General features: G+C 33.2%; 1 protein-coding gene and 1 non-coding gene across 5 annotated transcripts in view; one reads left to right on the top strand and one right to left on the bottom strand.

Moving 5' to 3' along the window:
• The window catches only part of FBXW7 (F-box and WD repeat domain containing 7), a 225,613-nt gene that overhangs the window by 41,691 nt on the left and 163,242 nt on the right, over window positions 1-20,680 (bottom strand). Inside the window, exon 1 of one of the 4 annotated variants that reach the window (XM_015081365.3) lies at window positions 19,598-20,549. The exons of the other annotated variants lie outside the window; for them this stretch is intronic. Within the exon in view, the coding sequence (XP_014936851.1) occupies window positions 19,598-19,744 (147 nt within the window). The 5' untranslated portion in view covers window positions 19,745-20,549. Of the gene's footprint in view, window positions 1-19,597; window positions 20,550-20,680 lie in introns of those variants that run through there. 4 annotated transcript variants of the gene reach the window in all.
• LOC113603149 (U6 spliceosomal RNA) lies at window positions 9,355-9,461 on the top strand. Its single transcript, XR_003424688.1, has one exon. It is a non-coding gene; the product is annotated as a U6 spliceosomal RNA (small nuclear RNA).

The following is a 20,680-nucleotide window of genomic DNA, read 5'->3' as shown; positions in this document are numbered from 1 at the left end:
GCAAGAATAAGTCCAGTCTAGCTAAGATGAAGTGACTGGTACACGATGAAGTCAGACAGGTAACCAAGGACCACATCATGTAGGATCCTGTAGGTCATGGTCAAGAGTTCAGATTTAATTGTGAAGTCATTACAGGATTTTCAGGATAAGAGTAAATACAACAGAACTTCTGTATATATTCTTGCCTATATTATTTTTTATATTTTCAGAAATATATATAAAATTAAATATTGCTTACAAAGTAATTCTCAGTTACTGATTAAAGAAGATATAACTCTTTTCAACTCTTTCGTGCAGCAATTACTCTTTCATTTCCCTCACACTTACTCTCAAACTCAGCAGCTATCCCAAAAGATTCCTAAACTTGGAAAAGAGAATTATACTACTTTATTAGGCTACACCATGTGCCAAGCACTATTGTAAGTCTTTATATCTCATAACTCAATTCTATAAGAATGAAGGAGTATCTACTGCATCATATCTCTATTACCTTGCTCTTCTATTCTCTATGTTCTGATTTTATCCTTACATTTAATAATTTACTTTTTTTGAGAAAGACACTGATGTTGGGCTCAGATCTCTATAGATGGACAATGCATCCAGCCTTATTATAATAAATGTCTATAATGGTAAATGATATGGTTACCTTTAGTTATTAGAGACAAAAGGATTTTACCCATGGTACACTTTTTAAGACTGCTTATCTGTGATCATAAAAAAAAAAATTCCAGAACATAACCACAGAATCTCAAAGTTGGAAAAAGCCTTCAGCTAAAGCTAAGTACAGCCTCAGGTGCAACCCTACTTATTAGGTACACTCTCATTAGCATGCTGTCACACAAGATCTGCTTAATCTAAAATACACATTATTCTCAACTCGGTAATCTTTTATTGGTTGGCTTCCCAATTTTGATAATTATGTCCAATTATAAAATTTGGCTACCAGATACATAAAGTCCAGATTCAAACTTATTGTATTTTTTAAAATACAGCATCTCTTCTCATCTCAATCATCTTACGTATTTTCCACAAGAATTTAAACTGAGAAGGGATAACTTTAATCTTTTAAAACTCTAGTTATGAATCAAAGTCTGTGGACTTAAACTTACTTCACTTATTCAAAAACACTTATTAATTCCATATTGGTGCGAGGCCAATATGAAACATAAATCACACCAGGTTCTTGCTCTAGCATCATGGTGATCTTTAATCAATTCTTTACTTATTTTCGAGTACCTTGCCTGCTCTTTAAGTATTTGTTTGATGCAGCTGTCAAGTAAGGAGAGAAGAACCCAGTAATCATGCCCCCACTACACTTAAAAAGGAGAATTCTAAAGAGTCATTTCAGAAACATCAAATTATATTTTAAAGCAATAATTTAAGAAACTGCATTCTTTGCTTTGAAAGAATCTAGAATTATCTGACTAGCATAACATCTACATGATCCCCTAACTTTTTAGGAGATTTCAACAGACTATAAAGTTTCAGTAAATAAAAGCAGAGTACAAAGAAAGATTACTAGAAATAGATGGGTCATGAGTAAGGTTTGACATAATTTTTGCCTGTCATGGAAATATTTTCAAAATAACTGTATAATGTGAAAAGGTATATGATTTATGGTAGTTTTTTTTATTTGCAGTGAATGTAGTAAGGTCAATAGTCAGGAGCACTTTGACATCTTGGCAAAACTATCAGAATAGAAATATTTTATTTATAGGGCACCTGTGTGGCTCAGTCATTTAAGCATACAACTTCGGCTTAGGTCATGACCTCACGGTTCGTGGGTTTGAGCCCCACGTCGGGCTCTGTGCTGACAGTTCAGAGCCTGGAGCCTGCTTCGAATTCTGTGTCTCCCTCTCTCTCTGCCCCTCCCCTGCTTGCACCCTGTCTCTGTCTCTGTCTCTCTGTCTCTGTCTCTCTGACTCTCTCTCCCTAGAATAAACATTAAACATTGTTTTAAAAAGATATACTTTAGGGGTGCCTGGGTGGCTCAGTTAGTTAAGCTTCCAACTTCGGCTCAGGTCACGATCTTGAGATTCCTGAGTTCAAGCCCCGCGTCAGGCTCTGTGCTGACAGCTCAGAGCCTGGAGCCTGTTTTGGATTCTGTGTCTCCCTCTCTCTCTGACCCTCCCCGTTCATGCTCTGTCTCTGTCTCAAAAATAAACGTTAAAAAAAAATTAAAAAGATATATTTTAAGTTCACTTTCTTTACTAAATTTCTTTAATATTTAAGAACATATTTATCTATAAATACTCAAGGCCTCCAAATGTTTAAAAACTAACTTTGAAAGTTTGCCGCACTTGATACAGGATTCTAAAATGTTCTTTCTGCAGGATGGGTATCATGAGTTTCCTTCCAGTTGTGTGAACTCATGGTATGTAATCATGGCACAATGACTACTAAACAAATGTGCATTACAATTTAAGATCTGCTCTGTGCATACAGCTGGTCTGTTGAGAACTGCTACATGGTGATTTGAGAACACTTTAAGAAATTGAATCTTAAATTCTTCTTACCTGAGTCAATACATGTTCAAACTTTTACAATATGAAAAAAAAATCCTATGAGGAATAGCTTAAATCTACCAAATTACATGAAGTCAAAGCTAGCAAAAAGATGTTGAACTACAGAAAATTCTTAAAGTTGTAATATTTTGTTAGCCTTTGTGATAAAGACATACACACACACACACACACACACACACACACACACACACACACACCCCTGTCTTCATTTTCAGACATTCCTTAAAAGTTATTCTATCAAGAGACAAAACAACATACTAAGAACTTAGAATAACTTTCAAGAGATGTTAAATAAAGACAGGTTAATCATCATGATCACAATGTAAAGGGCAGATTAAAATTAAATGGTATTTTTCAGACATTTTTATTTAACTAGCTTTTATTAAGCAATTGCAATAAGCAGATTTTGTTACTGGGAGCCTGGGTGGCTCAGTCAGTTAAGCATCCAACTCTTGATTTAGGCTCTGGTCATGATCTCATGGTTCATGGGTTTTGGCCTGCTTGGGATTCTGTCTCCCTCTCTCTCCACCCCTCCCCTGCTTGCTCTCTCTCTCTCTCTCTCTCTCTCTCAAAATAAATAAACATTAAAAAAAAGATTTTGTTAGACCAAGATGTCATTTATACTCCACCAATTCATTTACTTAAAAGACTTTAACTTTGTGAAATGTACTGTACTTGTTTTTCTATATAGGGAACACAGAAAAAGGAAATTATGTGAGAAAAATTTATGGGGAGCCTCTAACCTCAAATTCCACTGTAATATTATGAGTCTCATCCAAATGAATCCTGAGTCATATAATGGTTCTCTGTTTTCTAAACAATGAAACAAGATGGGAGAAGAAAACCAAACAGTGATTCAAACATTTTATTTTGGTAGTTCTAGATCTGCTGCATTCAAGAAATATTTAGCCAGGGTTACTAAAAGCCAGACACTAAGCAAAAAGAATGAAAAACTGAGCAAGATGTAACCTCTACCCTGGAAGAACTCCCAATTCAGGAGGAAGAACAGACAAGTCAACAAAAAAAAAATGACGAATCAATATAATTGATGGATGAAATTGCTCAATTTATATGACAATGCATAGAGCTAGAAAGAGGAAGAGATATTTTCAAGAAACACAGATGGCAATATTTTAAACCTAAGAAAAAAGGAAAAACAAACACTACATTTAATCTGATTTGAATACTCCTTAACTGCCCACCATCAAAAAATACTGTAAACTAGTCAAACTTGAATAAGCAACTCTTTAAAAAAAAATTTCTCTTAAGAAAATGAAGTATACACAGAAGAGAACTTCAGGCACTCTTCTAGGTACTTACATAAACTCATTGAAACTGTCTAACAACCCTGTGAAATAGGTACTATTATTATCCCATTTTACAGATGAGGAAACAGACACAGAGAGCTTAAGTAACTTCTCCCCAAGGTTAGACAACTAAGTAGGGTGGCTAGGATTTGAACACAGGTAAATCTTGGTCTCCAGTTTACAGAAAATGAAATGGTGTTTTCTACATACATAGCAAGAAGTACTGGTAGTTAAGAAATCTCTAGGATGTTTCCCGAGCTGTTTCAGTATCCAAATATGTGATTATAGATGAGATCTAGGTTAGAATCACAGCAGACATTGAGAAAGAAGAGACAAACTAGGTAGCTAATTGTGTACTCTGATACACTTTACTTCCGGGAATTTACCAAGAGCAGCCTGACAAAGAATTAATACACCACTGCCAATGCCCCCTTGGTGAAGAACTGCTCCCATTATCTTTGACATTATATTGAAGGTAGGCAGCCATCAGTAGGCACAGTGAAAGAAAATCTATCTGATGAACAGTGTTTACGATAATACATGGGTTTGCTTCCTTTCCTAACCCCCCTCCCCCGCCAAGAACCATAGCCTACCCTCCTCACTCTCTCATGTCCTATACTTTGTATCTCTAAAACATGAAACAATGAAAAAAAGCTGAGAACAGAATACACCAAAGTATCTCATTGGAAAGTCCTTTTGAAAGGGCTAATAGTCTTTCACCCTTACCCAAATGATCTGAACACAATAGAAAACTGACGAAAGTTATGTATCATAACACTAAAGAAATTGTTTTAAATGCTTATCACAACCCCACAACACTTAATTCCCTTAAGTTCCCTTAAAAGGGTATTAAGACTTTTACTTGATTTTGAAGTTTTTAGTTTAATAGACTAAAAATACCTAACTTATTAATACGCAGTAGTGTTGAGGGGGCACTTTTTGGAGTATGTATCAAACATATGCTTCAAAATGCAGTTATCACTTTATCACTTTGGCCCTGTTTCTTAATTTCATCACTCAGATCTTTTTTTAAGGAACAATCCATCTTTAGTATCAGTTTGATCCATGTGTGGTTATCACTTCCTAGGAGTAAACATCAGTGTTGATAACACATGCCTATCTCTGTGATTCTATCCTATACTGTTTCAACTATCTCCAATTGTTATTCTACCTGGGATACATAATTAAAACAAATATAGATTTATATAGTTATTTTGATTTCCCACACTCATTCATTCAACAGTATTTATTTGGGTGTCTATTACACATAAGTTAAATTAAGTATGGTCTCAGCTTCATGGCTACAGTTTACAGTATAGTAAGAGAGGAAGACAAACAAAACAAAGCCAAAGTAAAACTGTGGTAAATGCTATAGAGTTTTAGAAAAATGTGTAATGTTAAGGTTTTGACCTATTCTAGAGGTTCAGAGAAGAGAAGTCTTCTTCAGATAAGAAGAAGCAGTCTCTTCAGAGAAGAGAAGCAATGACTAAAGTGTGTTGTGGTGGGGGAAGGGCACCCCTAATGGCTGCAAGGCACAAATAAAGGCTCTATGGCAAGTGCAAAATGAGGTTAAGAGAAGTAGGTAAGGGCTAGATTATGCAAGACCTCATAAAGGATTTTGGTCTTTACCATAAGAGCAGTGAAAAGCTAATGCTGCATGTTAGTGAAGGGAAAGAAATAATCAGATAAGCCTCTTGAAAAATCATTCTAAATGTAGTATTAAAAACAGAACGGAAGTGAGAGTGGATGTGGAGAGACTATGTGAGGAATTTATTCCACCAGGCCAGGCAAGAGATAACAGTGGGTTAGACTACCTAGGTGCAACAAGAGACGGGTAGAAGTGAACAGTTACAAGACATTTAGGACATAAAACTAATAGGATTTGATGACAGACTGACTAGTCATGAAAAGTAAAGGAGGAGGAATTATTAAAGATGACATTTAGGTTTCTTACGGTTCTTAGGTTCTTAGGTTTCCCACTGGATGGGACATGAGAGAGGATACTAGACAAGAGTGTTTGTTTGCTTTTCCTGGGGTAGGGAGGATCACGAATTCCATATTTGGTCATATTTGATTTGAGGTGTCTGAGACATCCAGGTGAGGATATCATGCTCCAACTAGCTCTGGAGCTCAGAACAAAGGTCTAGATTAGAGATGAAAACATGGGAATCATCTGTATATAGTCCTTCTCTGAGCCACCTCCTCCCCATTCTAAAGCTGTTAACCACAGTGCTTGACCCAACGCCTTGTCACACTGTAGGCACATTAATCATGTCATGTCCCTTATTAAACTGTAAGTTCCATGAAAGCAGTGACCACTTCTATTTTGATTCTTTTACATCAACTCCTCACATAGGGTGAGGGTATCCTGCACTTAACAGGGTATCAAAAAACAATATTTGAATGAGATAATGAGCAATGTAACACATACTTTAGTCAATAATGACACAAAACTACAGAAAAAATAACCGTAAAAGTTAATTTTCAGCATAATTTGAAAAGCTCATATAATTTTAAATATAAGGGAAGGTGATGTAGGTAACATATTTTATATATTATTTATTTAGTATGTGTTATATATAGTTTTATTTATATCATCTTATATATTTATATATGTATATCCCCCCCTCAGGGAAAAGTAATACAATTTTCTAGATATTTATCAGTTACACAACTCAAGCATAAACTAAACTGAAATATACAGTTTGATATACAACAAAAATGCAATTATCTTTGTTAAAAAAAACCAACCTGGTTTAGAACTTCCTGTACCTTTAAAAATGCCCAATAGAAAATAAACTTTTACTATTAAAAGGAATATACACAGTTTTAACAACACTTAATGTACACCATATCCCACAGATCTCAGTATTTTATTTATTCATTGGTATTAACCCAAGAGATATCATTTTTGAATCTCCATTTTACTGACAAGAAATCTGAAGCATTGAAAGTTTTTGAGAGTTACCAAAACCATTTTAAGTAATATTTGCTTTAAAAAAAAGACAAAACAACCTTTGGCAATATATATTTTAATCTCTGTGAACAAAATAGCAAGCTAAGTGACATTTCCATTAAAATTAAATTGAATATTATGCATTTTACACATAACCGCCTATCTTTATTTTGCTTTAGTTGCTTTTTATCATGACCTCCCATTGAGAAAGGATCTAGCAAGAAACACTACACTTAATGAAAAGGGCCAAAAGGACTAAGATCCCACTGAAATACTTTAAAAAAAAAAAAAAAAGTTCCTGATAGTTATTTCATTGCTACTTCATTTGGTTTTGTGAATATGAAAAGCATTTTCATAATAATTTCATGATAATTTTAACAAAAGATACATTTTGGGGCATACCATTCACTTCTAACTTTGGAGATAGAACATAATTCATCTTAAACCTCACTGTAGTCAACACTATATATATGCATTTCTAAATCCTCTTTGCTTTTCATCTTCTAAGAAATATTTTACCATTTATATATTAAAACTGAAGAATGTTATTACATTGCTCTAAGTATATGTACTTTTGTATATAACCATGGTCTGGGAATTTTAAGTAAATATATTGAAGACTACAAAATACAGTGCAAGATAATGAGAAACACTAGCAAATAGTTATCAACGCTTTGTAAATTACATTAAAGAGAAACTAAAATGAAAAAGGAAAAACTGATAAAAAATATTTTAGGTGAGGTTGTGGTTAGCCATTTATTACTTTTTTGTATGAGAGTTAATTAATATTCTAAAAAGGTCTACAAAAAGCTGAACAACCTCTCAAGCTCTGAATTCATGGCACTGACCTTAGGACTTTCTCAGAATGATTTTTAATGCACTCTGTTATTAGTAAAACCTGTTCAAACACATGCCCCATCTGCCAGCACCCCATCTGCAAGAGAGCTTCTTATTCTTGTAGACAGTACAACTTCTGCTTGCTTCCTTGTCTTCTCTACATACCAGCTGTATGGTAATGAGTATGAGCAGCTGAAAATACCGCATGATAACAAAGCTAATATGAAAACAGCAGAACAACACTTCCCCTCAATGAAGCAGTTGCAGCATGAACACAGCAGATAAGCTACTCAACAGAGGTGGGGTGCGTGAGAATTTCATTTGCGTGTATGGGGGGCCCGGGAGTGCTTGTAGGTGTGTGTGCGTGTGCCACATCTGCATGTATGTATATGTGTTAAATATGGGGTTTCCACGTAATTAAAAAATAAAGAGAACCAAGAGCAGCACAGGGTACCAAAGACAGATCTAAATCTCTAAGCACTTTTGTTAAGACCTGCGAATCAAGTCCTTAAATATTTTCAGTCTCAATTCTCATACAGTAACGATATACCAGGGGCCATTTTGATAAGCTCGTTTTCAAATATGTTAGCAAGTATGTTCCATTTCTTAATTAACTTATTTTGAGGCCTCTAGGGAAAGAAATGGAGTCAGAGCTTAAAATCATAATGGGAACTATTTACTAGACATTTTAGCAGCTAACATAATATGTGAATCAACACACTCTTTTTAATTCTTATACAGCGATTTAAATTTTTCAATTTAATGGTATTGAAGCCAACACATTTATTCTAAACATCTGAGAAACTCCAAACAAAATACTAAGAGAGCACAGGTTACCTTAATTTAGGAAGACATAATGGGGTTAATTTTTACATAGATGATAGTCACAGTGAATGAATCTACATAATGCAAGTAGAACAAATCACATTAATTTTTCACATGCAGTAGCTTTCCATTTAGAGATTAACAGTCATTCAGGAAATTATTTAAGAAAATGACCATTTAAAATTGGTGCTAAGCATTTTCTTTCACAATTTGAACAAACTAAAAATGAAAAAATATTCAAAACACTAACTGTAAGTAAAAGAAATAAGTACTATCATATAAGGAGATTTAATTATAACTTTTACCAATACACTGAAAAAGCCTTATGCGGACTTCGTAATAGTTATTAAGTTCTTATTACATAACCATACTTTCTATAGGTTATTTCATTTTATTCTTACAACAACCCTATGGAAGTAAGTACTTCTACTATCTCCATTTTACAGATGAGGCTTAGTAAGTGGTGAAGCTAAGAATGCAATCCCAAGTCTAACTGACTCCATCATCTATGCTGTTAAGCACTCGGCTATTCTGATATAAACTCCATAAGGATGAGGATTTGAGTCTGTTTCATTCACTGTTGTACTCCAAACGCCTAAAGCAGTCCTTGACTCATAGCAATTATTGAATGAATAAATGGAAGAGAAAAGTGGTCAGTTGTTTTTAAGTGTAAATCAATTTAAGTGGGAAAAAAACTATCAATTTTGTAATAACCCGAATCGTTTTGATACTGAAAAAAAAATACTTCTTAAAGAAACTTAAAATAAGACTGTTTAGTAACCTAAATTGTGTTCACTTGTTAGATTCAAAAATTAAGACTTTATTTAAAAGATTCTCATAGTTAAACACTCATGTCTGAAAAGGCTGGTACAGGATGAATAAGAGCAAAATCGCACTGATTTTGGTGCTCACTTCAGCAGCACACACACTAAAATTGGGACGACACAGAGAAGATTAGCACGGCCCCTGCACAAGGATGACACACAAATTCCTGAAGCTTCCATATTTAAAAAAACAAAAAGAGCAAAATTGCACTGATTTTACTATTTTTGCATATTTTTGTAAATCCACTTTACCTGTCTTCATTTTACTCTATAACTATAAAAATGTATTTTTCCTGTTAGCTTAACATATTCCTTGACTTCAAATATAACAAGGCCATGAGCTTCCCTAACATAAAAGATTGGTACACTATGCATCAGAACCTGAATTGAAAGAATAGTTCCAACTTAATAAAATACTCCCCAATCATCCCTTAAAAAATAAGACATACAACTGCATTTTCTCAAAGAAGAACGAACTTTTAACACCACTTAACCAATTCAAAAATCCCACAAATTCACACAAGATTTACAAAAACAGTACTATACTGCCCCTACATGTTCAAACTAGTAGTAACAAGGACATTTTAAAATCCAAAGTGATAATGCAGAGATTTTTGTGGAATACTGAAAAGCTGTTTAAGCTTAAATTGTGCCCAAGTGAACTATACGTAATCACCCACACATAAAAATGTAATTAAATATAGGAATAACCTACAAGTTTTGATTTACATTTTCAATACTAGCAAGGAGAAAAAAATTAAGAGAATTTCACCCAAAATTATATTTTTTCTCTCAAATATAAGATACATGAAAATATAAAATAATCAGAAACAAATAACTAGCTCTGTGTTTTTGGAGTCAGTATTAATGTATTAATGTTTGAGAAATACTTATTCTTAATTGTTCTTCCTCTAGCCCTAACTAAATGTCAATAAAGTTTATAAATATATAAACATTTATATATAGAGATACTACCAAAGTCACAAGAGAAACCTAGTACCAGATTCACTTTTTAAAGAAAAAAAAACCTATCTTACTTTTCACAATTTAGGGATAAAACACTATATATGCAAATAAAGAGATGTGCGGCATCATGGAAATAACTGAACTGTAACTTCTAACATTTAGAATGTCATTGGCTTCACCATAAATGGTAGTCCTTTCCGCTCTTACTTTCTATGGTGAAGTTTCTATAATATTAAAAAAAAACTTATATCTATCATTTATATCTACCATAAATACATCTCCTATAAATTATATCTATCATTATATAATTGGTTTATATGTGAGACACACATTAATTTATGCAACTTTTCACAAGTCAGATAGGGCCAAGAACTCTAATTCTGATGCAGGAACAATCCAGAAAGAAATCACTAGGTGAGCTTGGTAGGATATTAAAATTTCCTTCCAAGAATATGAAAAAATGGAAGAAAATGGAATCGTATTTAATCTTTCAGGACCTCAAAATACTATTCTGTGCTAGATACTATCTAACAGTATTTGAAAACCAGTAGATTATACATTTCAATAAAATTACCAACATAATCCTATCAAGTCAGAGAAAGACTGTGTCTGTATATGAATGTACATGTATGTAGTATCTATACAAACAAATGGAGAAACTATAAGACAAATTACCCTGAGTTGATTTAGAAAAGAAAAGCGTACAATTGAATAAAGGAGTCTGGTGACACACTATATACTGGAGCACACCAAACACGCTGTCCCCACCCAAGCAGAATTCTCAGGGTCACCAAAACGTTAAATTCTATAAAAGGTAGGAACAAAGCTTTTTCTGCTTTGTTCGCTAATGTATCTAAAGTGCCTAGAATTGTGCCTCGCAATTAATAGATGTTTATTCGTTGTATAAGCTAATTAACCTCTGATTTTGATATGTGACCATAAAGTGGGGACAATGAGATAAGTCTCTGAGACAGAACAGCATCTGTAGCCTCCTTAAAGGAAGGCCTCTGCCTTACTCATCTTTGTTACACTAGCAACACACACAGAAAGTATGCCTAATATGTATTAGCAGAATAAAAATTAATTTAGTGCTATTAATTTTATGTAGAAATACTAGAAGAAGTAAAACAGTGGTAGAGGTTCTCATTCCTCATTTAATGTATAAGTCGGATAACAGGAGTCGCATTTAATCCCTAAAGAAAAATAATATATAAGCTCTGAATTATCATTATATATTATATGGAGCTGCCTATAACTAGGTTAGTAAAATTAGGTATCCATATATATAAGGTATGTTTTACAGTACTTAAATATGCATGTGCCCAGAGACTTAAGACAAGGCTTTGACTACTTTGACATTTCAAAGTGTATTCCATTTTTTGTAGGTGGGTGACAGCTGTAAAACTCAAAGGTCTGTGGAGTCCCACAATTTTGCAGAAAGCTCTATTGCTGACTTCAGAACTTTTTGGAGTTTAGAAAAGTAATACAGTGCATATGTATTACTGAACACTTCCAGTACTTTATACATTAATATTTTTGCAACAAAGTATAGGACCATTCAGATAAATAATAAAACGGTCTTATGTCAGTTACAGTTAGGGTTGGCTAACTTTAAAAAAGTTCTTAGTTCTCAGGACTTGCTGGATTTCTGGTCTGCAGACAAGGGACAGGAGATTTATTTCATATGTGTTTACATTACCAGAACTTAGTACCAAGTTTATTTTTTAGCATATTTTTCATCTGTCTCCCATACTAAACTTAATAGCCTTGCCCTGTGCTGTTAAAATTACTGAACTACTTAAACAGATTGTTATCTATCAACAAAAGGGAGAAAAATTCATGGCAGTTACTTCTACAATGTAGTTGTAGACCTCTAAAACACATTATAATTTGTTTTACATTCATATTTGACAACTGAGACACAGCCTAATACCAAGACATCACTTGATGACAAAAACCATCTAGAAAGCAATGTTATCAGAGTTAGATATTGAAGCCATCATAATTGTGGGAACAAAGCTAAGAATTACATATTTAAAAACCCAGCATTACATAGCAAAAGTTAACCCTTAAAACATTTGGCAACTAAGGATGGATCTGTTCACTCAACAAACCCTACAACGGTCAGTATACCATAGTGTTTGTGATACGACAGCCAGATGCCTGAGTTAGGATCTCAGCTCTGTCGCTTATCACCTCAAGGGCAAGTTATTTAACTTTCCTGTGCCTCCTCAGATTCCTCATCTGTAAAACAGGGATCCTATAACACACCACCTCTTTCAAAAGGTTATTTTAAGGATTATATGAGTTCCTATATGGAAAGTATAGTGCCTCCTCTGCATCCCAAGTTAGACTATATACTATTACCTGATTTTACTGTCATCGAAACACTGGCATTAACAACTATTTTTCTGTTTCCCTAAAGTAGACTCTAAGCACCATGAGGGCATGGTCCCTGTCCATCTAGTTCACTGCTATATCCACGGGTTCTAGAAAAATTTCCAACCCTGTTCTAAGTATTTCATACATATTTTTGGCTGATATTAATACTAATAAATGTCATGTCAAAGGGGAAGTGAATTTGCAGAAGTATAAATAACGTGAAACACCAAGATGTGAGCCCAAGCAATAATATAGGTTCCTTCTGTCCATCACTTCTCTGATCATCTGCTTAGCAAACATACTTCATGTTTTGATTCAAAGTTACTGTGAAGCCTTTCTTGAGCCATGTGCTTTGAGACTTCGGTGACCCTCTCGTGCTCCCACAGTATTTTGTACATGGGTCCATTTAAGCAATTATCTTTTTATACAATAAAGATGTTTTTATAGTTTTTACCACTTGACTATCTAAGATGCTTAAAGGATTGTGATTTTTCACCTTTGTATATCCATCCACAGGTACCGGGGATGAAGAATCATCACCTTTTTATTCATAGCCAGTACCTTGCACAGTACATAGAATAAGACCACAAGAAAATTTATAATTTATATATATTCTGTTTATTTATGTTTATGCATGACCCATGAAACATTCCTAAGAAGAAAAAGTCTGACATGATCTAAAATAGAATGGTCTGATATGTGGTAACTAATTCCTTTATTGATAAAATAGTGATAATAAAAACTACCAGATCATTAGAAAATGTCAACTCTTCCCCACTTCCAATGGAATATATGTGTAAGGAAAATAACCCTAGGAAGTAACATTTTACTAGTTTACTCAAAAAATAATAATAATAAGGTACCCTATTAAAATATCTCTCCAGACTTGCTCATATCACCACCCTGCTCTTCCTCCTGTCCAAAGTACTTTAATATTTTTTCTTTATTTCAGCATTTTCTGACATTTTTGGGCTACTGTAGACTCTTGAAAGTAGCCATTTAAATGACTTTACCCTCTGTTTGTTTCTCCTTCATTTTCAAAATTGGTAAGTAGTAATTACTTTTAAAATTAAGTGTCAAACTGTATCTGAGTTTATTTATTTAAATTTAGAAAATGAAATATTCAAAATCACAGCTGCAAAGTCATTGAAAAACATTTAGTAAACAAAAACATGTCATATTCGTAACAGTACAAAAACTACTTCAGAATCTTCCAAGTTTAACACACACTTCAACGAATTAGTCATAGGAATATTTATACTAACTTTCTTCTGCATATCACTAGGAGCATAAAAAGACAGACATTAAAGATAATTTCTGAACTCTAAGAGTTTATAACCTAATTGAGGAGACAAGATAACTATATGAAGGTATCAAATAACATCACTGGGCAGTACATATATGCCTAAGGGCCAAAGGTAATGGCAACAATTACAATATGTTCCACTGGTGTATGAGGACAAAGGTAGATGCAATCAATGCCAGGAGAAAGGTTCCAACCAGACAGGGAAGCTAGATTGTGAGGTCATATAAAGGATCTAGAAAGACAGAGGCACAAATATAATTGGTGGACACCTGAATAGACCAATCTGGGAGAGAAGTGGAGGATGCTGACTTTTTAAAGGTTTCATATTTCTGTATGTTAGGTAAACATCCATCTATTTCTAATTGCCTAAGAGTTCCATGAAACAGATATTGAGTTTCATGAGATGTCTTTCAGGCATCAAGGCATTTTAAAAGACCAGACTTGCTACAGCTACTTTCAATGAGAATTAATCATGGCTAGACTAGATTAAAAAAAAAAAAAAAAAATGTAAACCTGGATTGGGGCTAAAGGCAAAGCTATGTCAGAAATGTAAAAGTAAGTAGTAGTGCTATAAGAAATAGGCAACTATTTCTGGCAGCTGCTCTTGTTAGTATGAGAAGTACTCTTGTCATACATATTATTAATAGCAGTACACTTTGAGAGAGGCTGTCACTTACACTGTGCAAATATCACACTATAATTCAGAAATATAAAATGATAAATTAAGGTGGTGCAAAAACTGAGATAACCACAAGGCTTGCGGTAAAGATAATGTGTTAAATCAGTGATAAATCATAAAACTACATATGTAGATCATCCATTTAGATAAAAACACAGATTGTAGTTTTAAAACAATGGGAGGAGAAGAAGAAAATTATAGTTGAAAATAACAGGTGACAGGTCTACGGCAAATATTTTCCAAAAAGAATAAAAAATAAAACTACATGAGCAACAAATGATTTCTTGGTCTTTTTACATATTTTCCTCCTGAAGCTATTATATATAAACATATCTCATTATTTTCTCAAAATGAAAAAGATTCCTTTGATAAAAAATCTAGAATACTAAAATTGGAAATAAAATAATCTAGTATTAGCTAAGTAAAATCCACAAAACTTTGCCATGTAGGAATAAATCTACTTAGAATATGATTCTTAAGGAGCACCTGGGTGGCTCAGTCCATTAAGCTTCTGACTCTTGATTTCAGCTCATGATCTCACAGTTCTTGAGACTGAGCCCCACATCGGGCTCCATGCTGAGGAACTTGCTTGGGAATCTCTCTCTCTTTCTCCTTCTCTCTCTCTCTCGCCCTCCCCCACTCTTCTCTCTCTCTCAAAATAAATTTTAAAAAAGAAAGAATATGATTTCTTTCTCTTAAGCAACATTAGAAATCCCTCGTGCTGGTTTTTAATTGGTACAACTTTCTGGAGAGCAATTTAACAGTATTTTTTAAGAATCTAAAAAGGTTCATACTCCTTGACCCAATCAATAATCCTACTTCTAGAAATCTGTGTATAGAGATGTTAAAGATTTATGTACAAAAAAGTTCAAAGCAGGTCACTGTCTAAATCAACAGTAGAAAAAATTATGGATGCATTTAGTAGGTTATATATTAATTAATAGCTTTATTATGCTTAACGCTGTATATTAAGAAGAGAAATAATAAGCAGTATGCTAAAATTGTAGCAATTAGCCACACAAATATTTTTTTCTACATAACTACAAAAGAATTAGAAAAAAAGATGATGGTTTTAAAGGAAATGTAAGATTTATGGCTTCAACTAACAATCTCATTCTAAAAATTTACCATGAGATGAAACTCATAAACAAGCAAAAAAATGTATGCACAAGATTTACTGCAGTATTATCATAATCATAAAAATCTATCTTCACTGTTTTATAAGCAAAGTTTCATTGAAACACAGTCCTGTCCATTTACCCATTCATTTAAGTATTGCCTAAAGCTGCTTTCATGCTACAATGGCAGAGATGAATAGTTCTAACAGTGACCATAAGGTCCACAAAGCCCAAAATATTTACTGGTCCTTTGCAGAAAGAGCTTGTGGACCCCTGATTTAAACTAACCCACAATGATAACAACATGCAGGAGTGATATTAACGTTTTCTCAAATGACACAAATATTCTAATTTTATTTCTATTTGCATTTTAAAGAAAAATTGTTTTAAATGTGGTATTTTGAACAAAACTTGATATGGAATATACTTCCCACAAAATTGTTTTCAATTATCAGAAATCCCATTACATTTCATTATTCCCGTACATTTCATTATTGCTTGAGCTCTTGGGTTTCGGGACAACGAGTCCTTGTCCCATATCAACCCTACCTCCCCTCCCACCACTCCCACCAGCGGTCCTATACCACTCTCCTAGTGGTGTTGCCAATACTTATGCTACACAATCAGTACACAGTTCAAACCCAGGAAAATACAGGCATTCTAAACACAGTATTTTGTCTATAAACCAGCATAGTCAGGTATCTTTAAAAGCCCTGTATAAACCAACAACAGCATGTCATTTGGAAATTTCTACCAAAACAATAACAATGAAGAGTAACTTTACAAGAATATTCTAAATGCTTACAAGTCTCCAAACAAAATGAGTTAAGAAATGAAATTTAAGCACTGAAGTACATTTTCCTCCTCTTTTAGTTGTAAAGATATTATTTCTCTAATCACTAAAAAGGAAAAAAAATGCTGCCAAATAAGCTATAAAATTCCATCAAGATGTATCTTGAGGTACATTTTTTTTTGCATTTTAAATATTTCTTATATATGTTTAAAATGCAAAAAAAAAAATAATGTACCTCAGGATTTAAGAAATGCAGTAGTATCATAATTAGGCATTCCAATTTCAAAGAAAATTCAAAATTTTCAGTTATTTTATAGATTAAGTAAGCTTTTCCTGTAAAATTTCCTCTAAAGGACAATCAGTTCTTTTAGAATAAAGTTATATACTAACTAGTCCTCTCAAATTTTCGTGTCTGGATTACCTATAAGACTTTTAAAAATACAGATAGATTCCTGAGCTTTAATCCAGATCTCTTACATAAGACTATCCAAAAGAGGGGAACCCAGGAATCTACATTTTTAACAAGAATTTTAACAAGTATTCCTCATAATAAGTATGAAGACCTTAATACTAAAAATATTTTTATTTACAGTAACTGGTTAATAACTTGACTGTTATTTCTTTATTGTTCTATTAAGTCCAAACTGCCTCTAATGAGAGACTAGAATAATTTATATAAGTTAGACTACCAATACCAATTTTACACTTAATATGAGGTAAATAAATTTTCTGAAAACCTTTCAAGAGATACAAATTGAAGTTTAAGTTACACCAACTATTTTAAAGGATTTTTCACAATTTTCGAAGTATTTTATTGTGCAAACATTAAGTGGATCAACATCTATGAGGGATGGAAGGACAATACCATGTTTTTCAAATTTTACTAGGTCAAGATTGCTAAAGTCTTATAAGAGGTCACTGTAGTGCACATTAGCTCACTACTCAGAAGAAAAAAAATGGCCTACAAAATACAGAACTCTATCTGCTTTGTGTACTTTGTTGTCAGTAGAGAACAATCTGCTTGAAAATAAAATGTATCCAATATGAGATATACTAGATGTTACACACAAAATACGATTAATTACATATCATACCAAGTCTTCCTTGCATCTTTGATAAAGAAAAATACATGTTTTAAATGTTTATCATCAATTTACCAAGGGAAAATTAGTAAATTAAATAGCAAAGAGCATTCAAATCAATTAAAAGCTATCTAAATTAACCAGGCACAGAATTCCGGGGAGGGGAGGGGGATATAATTACGCTATCCCTCTAATATTTCTAGTAGTCAGATTCAATGAGTTATGCAATTATAAGTTACTGGCAGGCAGGCTGTCTAAAACTGAATGTGTTTTTAACTATTCCAAAAAATGTTCTTGTGTGAATTTTATTTTTCAAATTTAGTTCTCTTCTGCTATTACAAATGCAAGGCTATAAATTAACATAACATAGTAACCCAGAAAAGTCAAGCTGCATAGTGACCCTAGGAAGACCTCAGGGAAAGCCTTGAAGTTCTCTATTAATTTTTCTTACAGAATCTGTTGCTGAGCCTTTTAAATTTCATGTACATGTTAGAAGATAAAGGCAAAAATATACACTGTGACATAATGAAGTAATCTACCATATATTGTACGTAAGTTTATTAAAAACAGTCAGCAACAAAGAACAAAATCATCTTGATTGTTAATATCTTAACCTTTTGATTTAAAACACCCACATTTCTTTTCTTCAGTTTAAAATTTTACTTGTATTGGTATTTTCTTTTATAGAAGTATAAAAATAATAAATTAGTTTATTAATGACTTTGAAGCTATTCGAGGCCTCTGTGTAAATGCTTAAATCAGAACAGTGACCTCATTCAGAAGTTATAAAAGTGACAAAGTGAACGAAGACAAACACTTTCCGACAACATAGTAAAGAAGAAAATAAGAGGGTGGTGGAGATATCTGTATTCTATTTTCAATGTTTAAACTGTATTACATTTAAACCTCAATCAAGATGTTTTTCAACATGGCTACCACTTGTTTGGAGTAGAAGAGGGTACTCCTCAAAAGGAGCTAAGATAATTAGAAAACATGTTCTTACAAAGGTTATTTAAGTCCCAGCAAATAAAAGATTCTTTTTACTAAGGAGGAAAAATACTTTTCAGGTGTTCTGTGTTAATCTACTTGTTCAATAGAATATTTCCCCATTAGTTTAAAAAGAAAAAGAGGTAAAAAAGGAAACTAAAACATTCATAGCACTGTTACACGCAATCACCCATTTAATCTTGGGTTGTTTTTGTTGTTGTTTTGGTTTAATGGGTTCAGGATCATAAACATATTTTAGATCTAAAAATATATCACTCTAGTTAATAATGCAGACTAGCAATACCAAGTAACTCAGAAAACACAATAAAACTGCTAACATTAACAGAGTCAGAACTTGGCAAGGGATAGCAGAATGTCATCCTGAAAAACATCCAATAGATCATAACCTGATTATATGTTAGCACAAGTTCTACAAAATGTTTGTTAGTTCAGGATTGTCTATATATAAACTGTACCGTAACTGCCACACAATTGCATGCTATTTTTATTTGATATAACAGCAAAAAGTAATGTCCCTATTACATTAAGTTTGAATTAAAGAAATGGCAATTTAAAATCATACAGTTCTAAGGGTCAGATAAATCTAGGGAACTTGGAATACTCTTTAAAAGAGCTAAATGCTGTAATTCCCATGTATAAGAAGAATACCACCAGCTTTTTGCTTTTCTCACAAAATAAAAACTACAAATTTGGGGTTTTAGTATTTGCCAACATACTTAAGACACGCTTTTCACATTTGCCAATTGTAAATAAATTTAAAGGATTCTAATATCATGAAAAACAAATGAGAGAGAAAAAAAGGTGGATTGGGTAACCTTGCCCTCTAGGCTCTCGTTCTATTATAATTACCACTTACATAAGTTTTATCTAGCTACATAATGCGCTGATAATTTATAAATATCAATTGAAATTTGGAGCATTTCTTCACTAAAGAAGACAGAAGAACTTCATTTAAATAAATATTCCTATTTTTTAAATGTAAGACTTACCCGTCTTCGACAAAAGGGGAGGCCTTGGGCAATGATGCTAATGCTAAATATCTTCATCACAGTTTGATGTGGTAGAGGCTCTTTTGCACTTTTAAGATCAACAGGAACCAAGCCATGGTTTAAAGTAGCTTTTCCTGGTTTTGACATTTTAAAACTCCTCTCAGTTGATGAATACTTTCTACATGTAATACAGGCACATTACTAAAAATTCTAGCCACCAAATTAAAATATAATTTTCTAATTAAAAAACAAAACAAAACAAAACAAAAAGGCTGAGAACCCAAGGCCTGCTGCTTTTGTCTTTCAACCTTCTCCTACCAAATGTCCTGACCTGTCTGAGGCTTGGTGAAGTGCAAACTATCCTAGAATAGCCAGGAATTATAAACTACTGAAGTGAAAGCTCCTGCTCCTGCCAGTCAAACAGCTGGTGAACCTCCCATACAAAGTCAGTAATGGGAATACAACCAAAGCAGGGCAATGCTGTAGGGTCCCTTTTCAAACTTCTGCAACTACTAACTCAGGTATTCCCTAGAAAGTGAAAGTAAAGTTTTCCTTACAAAACTCCAAAAAATAAATACTGTATTTTCTCTCAAATATCTTGAGTCTTCCTTACCCAAATATCAGCATTAATATCTTAGGAATGTTTTTAAAATGTGCTTCACATTTAAGGACAGTATGCATACACACATTTGTTCTTAGATATATTCAGAATGAGCACTATATTCTCAAGCATTCATCTTAAGCATGCTCTCTTTTCCATACATACCATTCTTTATCTCATACTAAAACATTAAATTCACTCTAGCTCCCTAAAGCTATTAATATGCACTTCACATTAATCTTATCAGTAGACATTGTAGTTGTTTGCAAATGTCAGTTCAATTGCTGTAATTCTGAAAAACTCAGTGATTCCACTTGAAAGTATATGTCATGTGATTAAAGATATATATATATATATATATATACACATATATACATATATATGTGTATATATATATATATAAAAGCAAGTACTTATAAATGTAGCCTGTGATGGGAAATTATTATAGTAAATAGTAACTAAGCCATTCATCGCAAATCGTT

This window comes from Acinonyx jubatus, chromosome B1 (assembly GCF_027475565.1).
Source record: "Acinonyx jubatus isolate Ajub_Pintada_27869175 chromosome B1, VMU_Ajub_asm_v1.0, whole genome shotgun sequence".
NCBI lineage: Eukaryota > Metazoa > Chordata > Mammalia > Carnivora > Felidae > Acinonyx > Acinonyx jubatus.
This window is presented reverse-complemented; position numbering and strand designations above follow the sequence as displayed.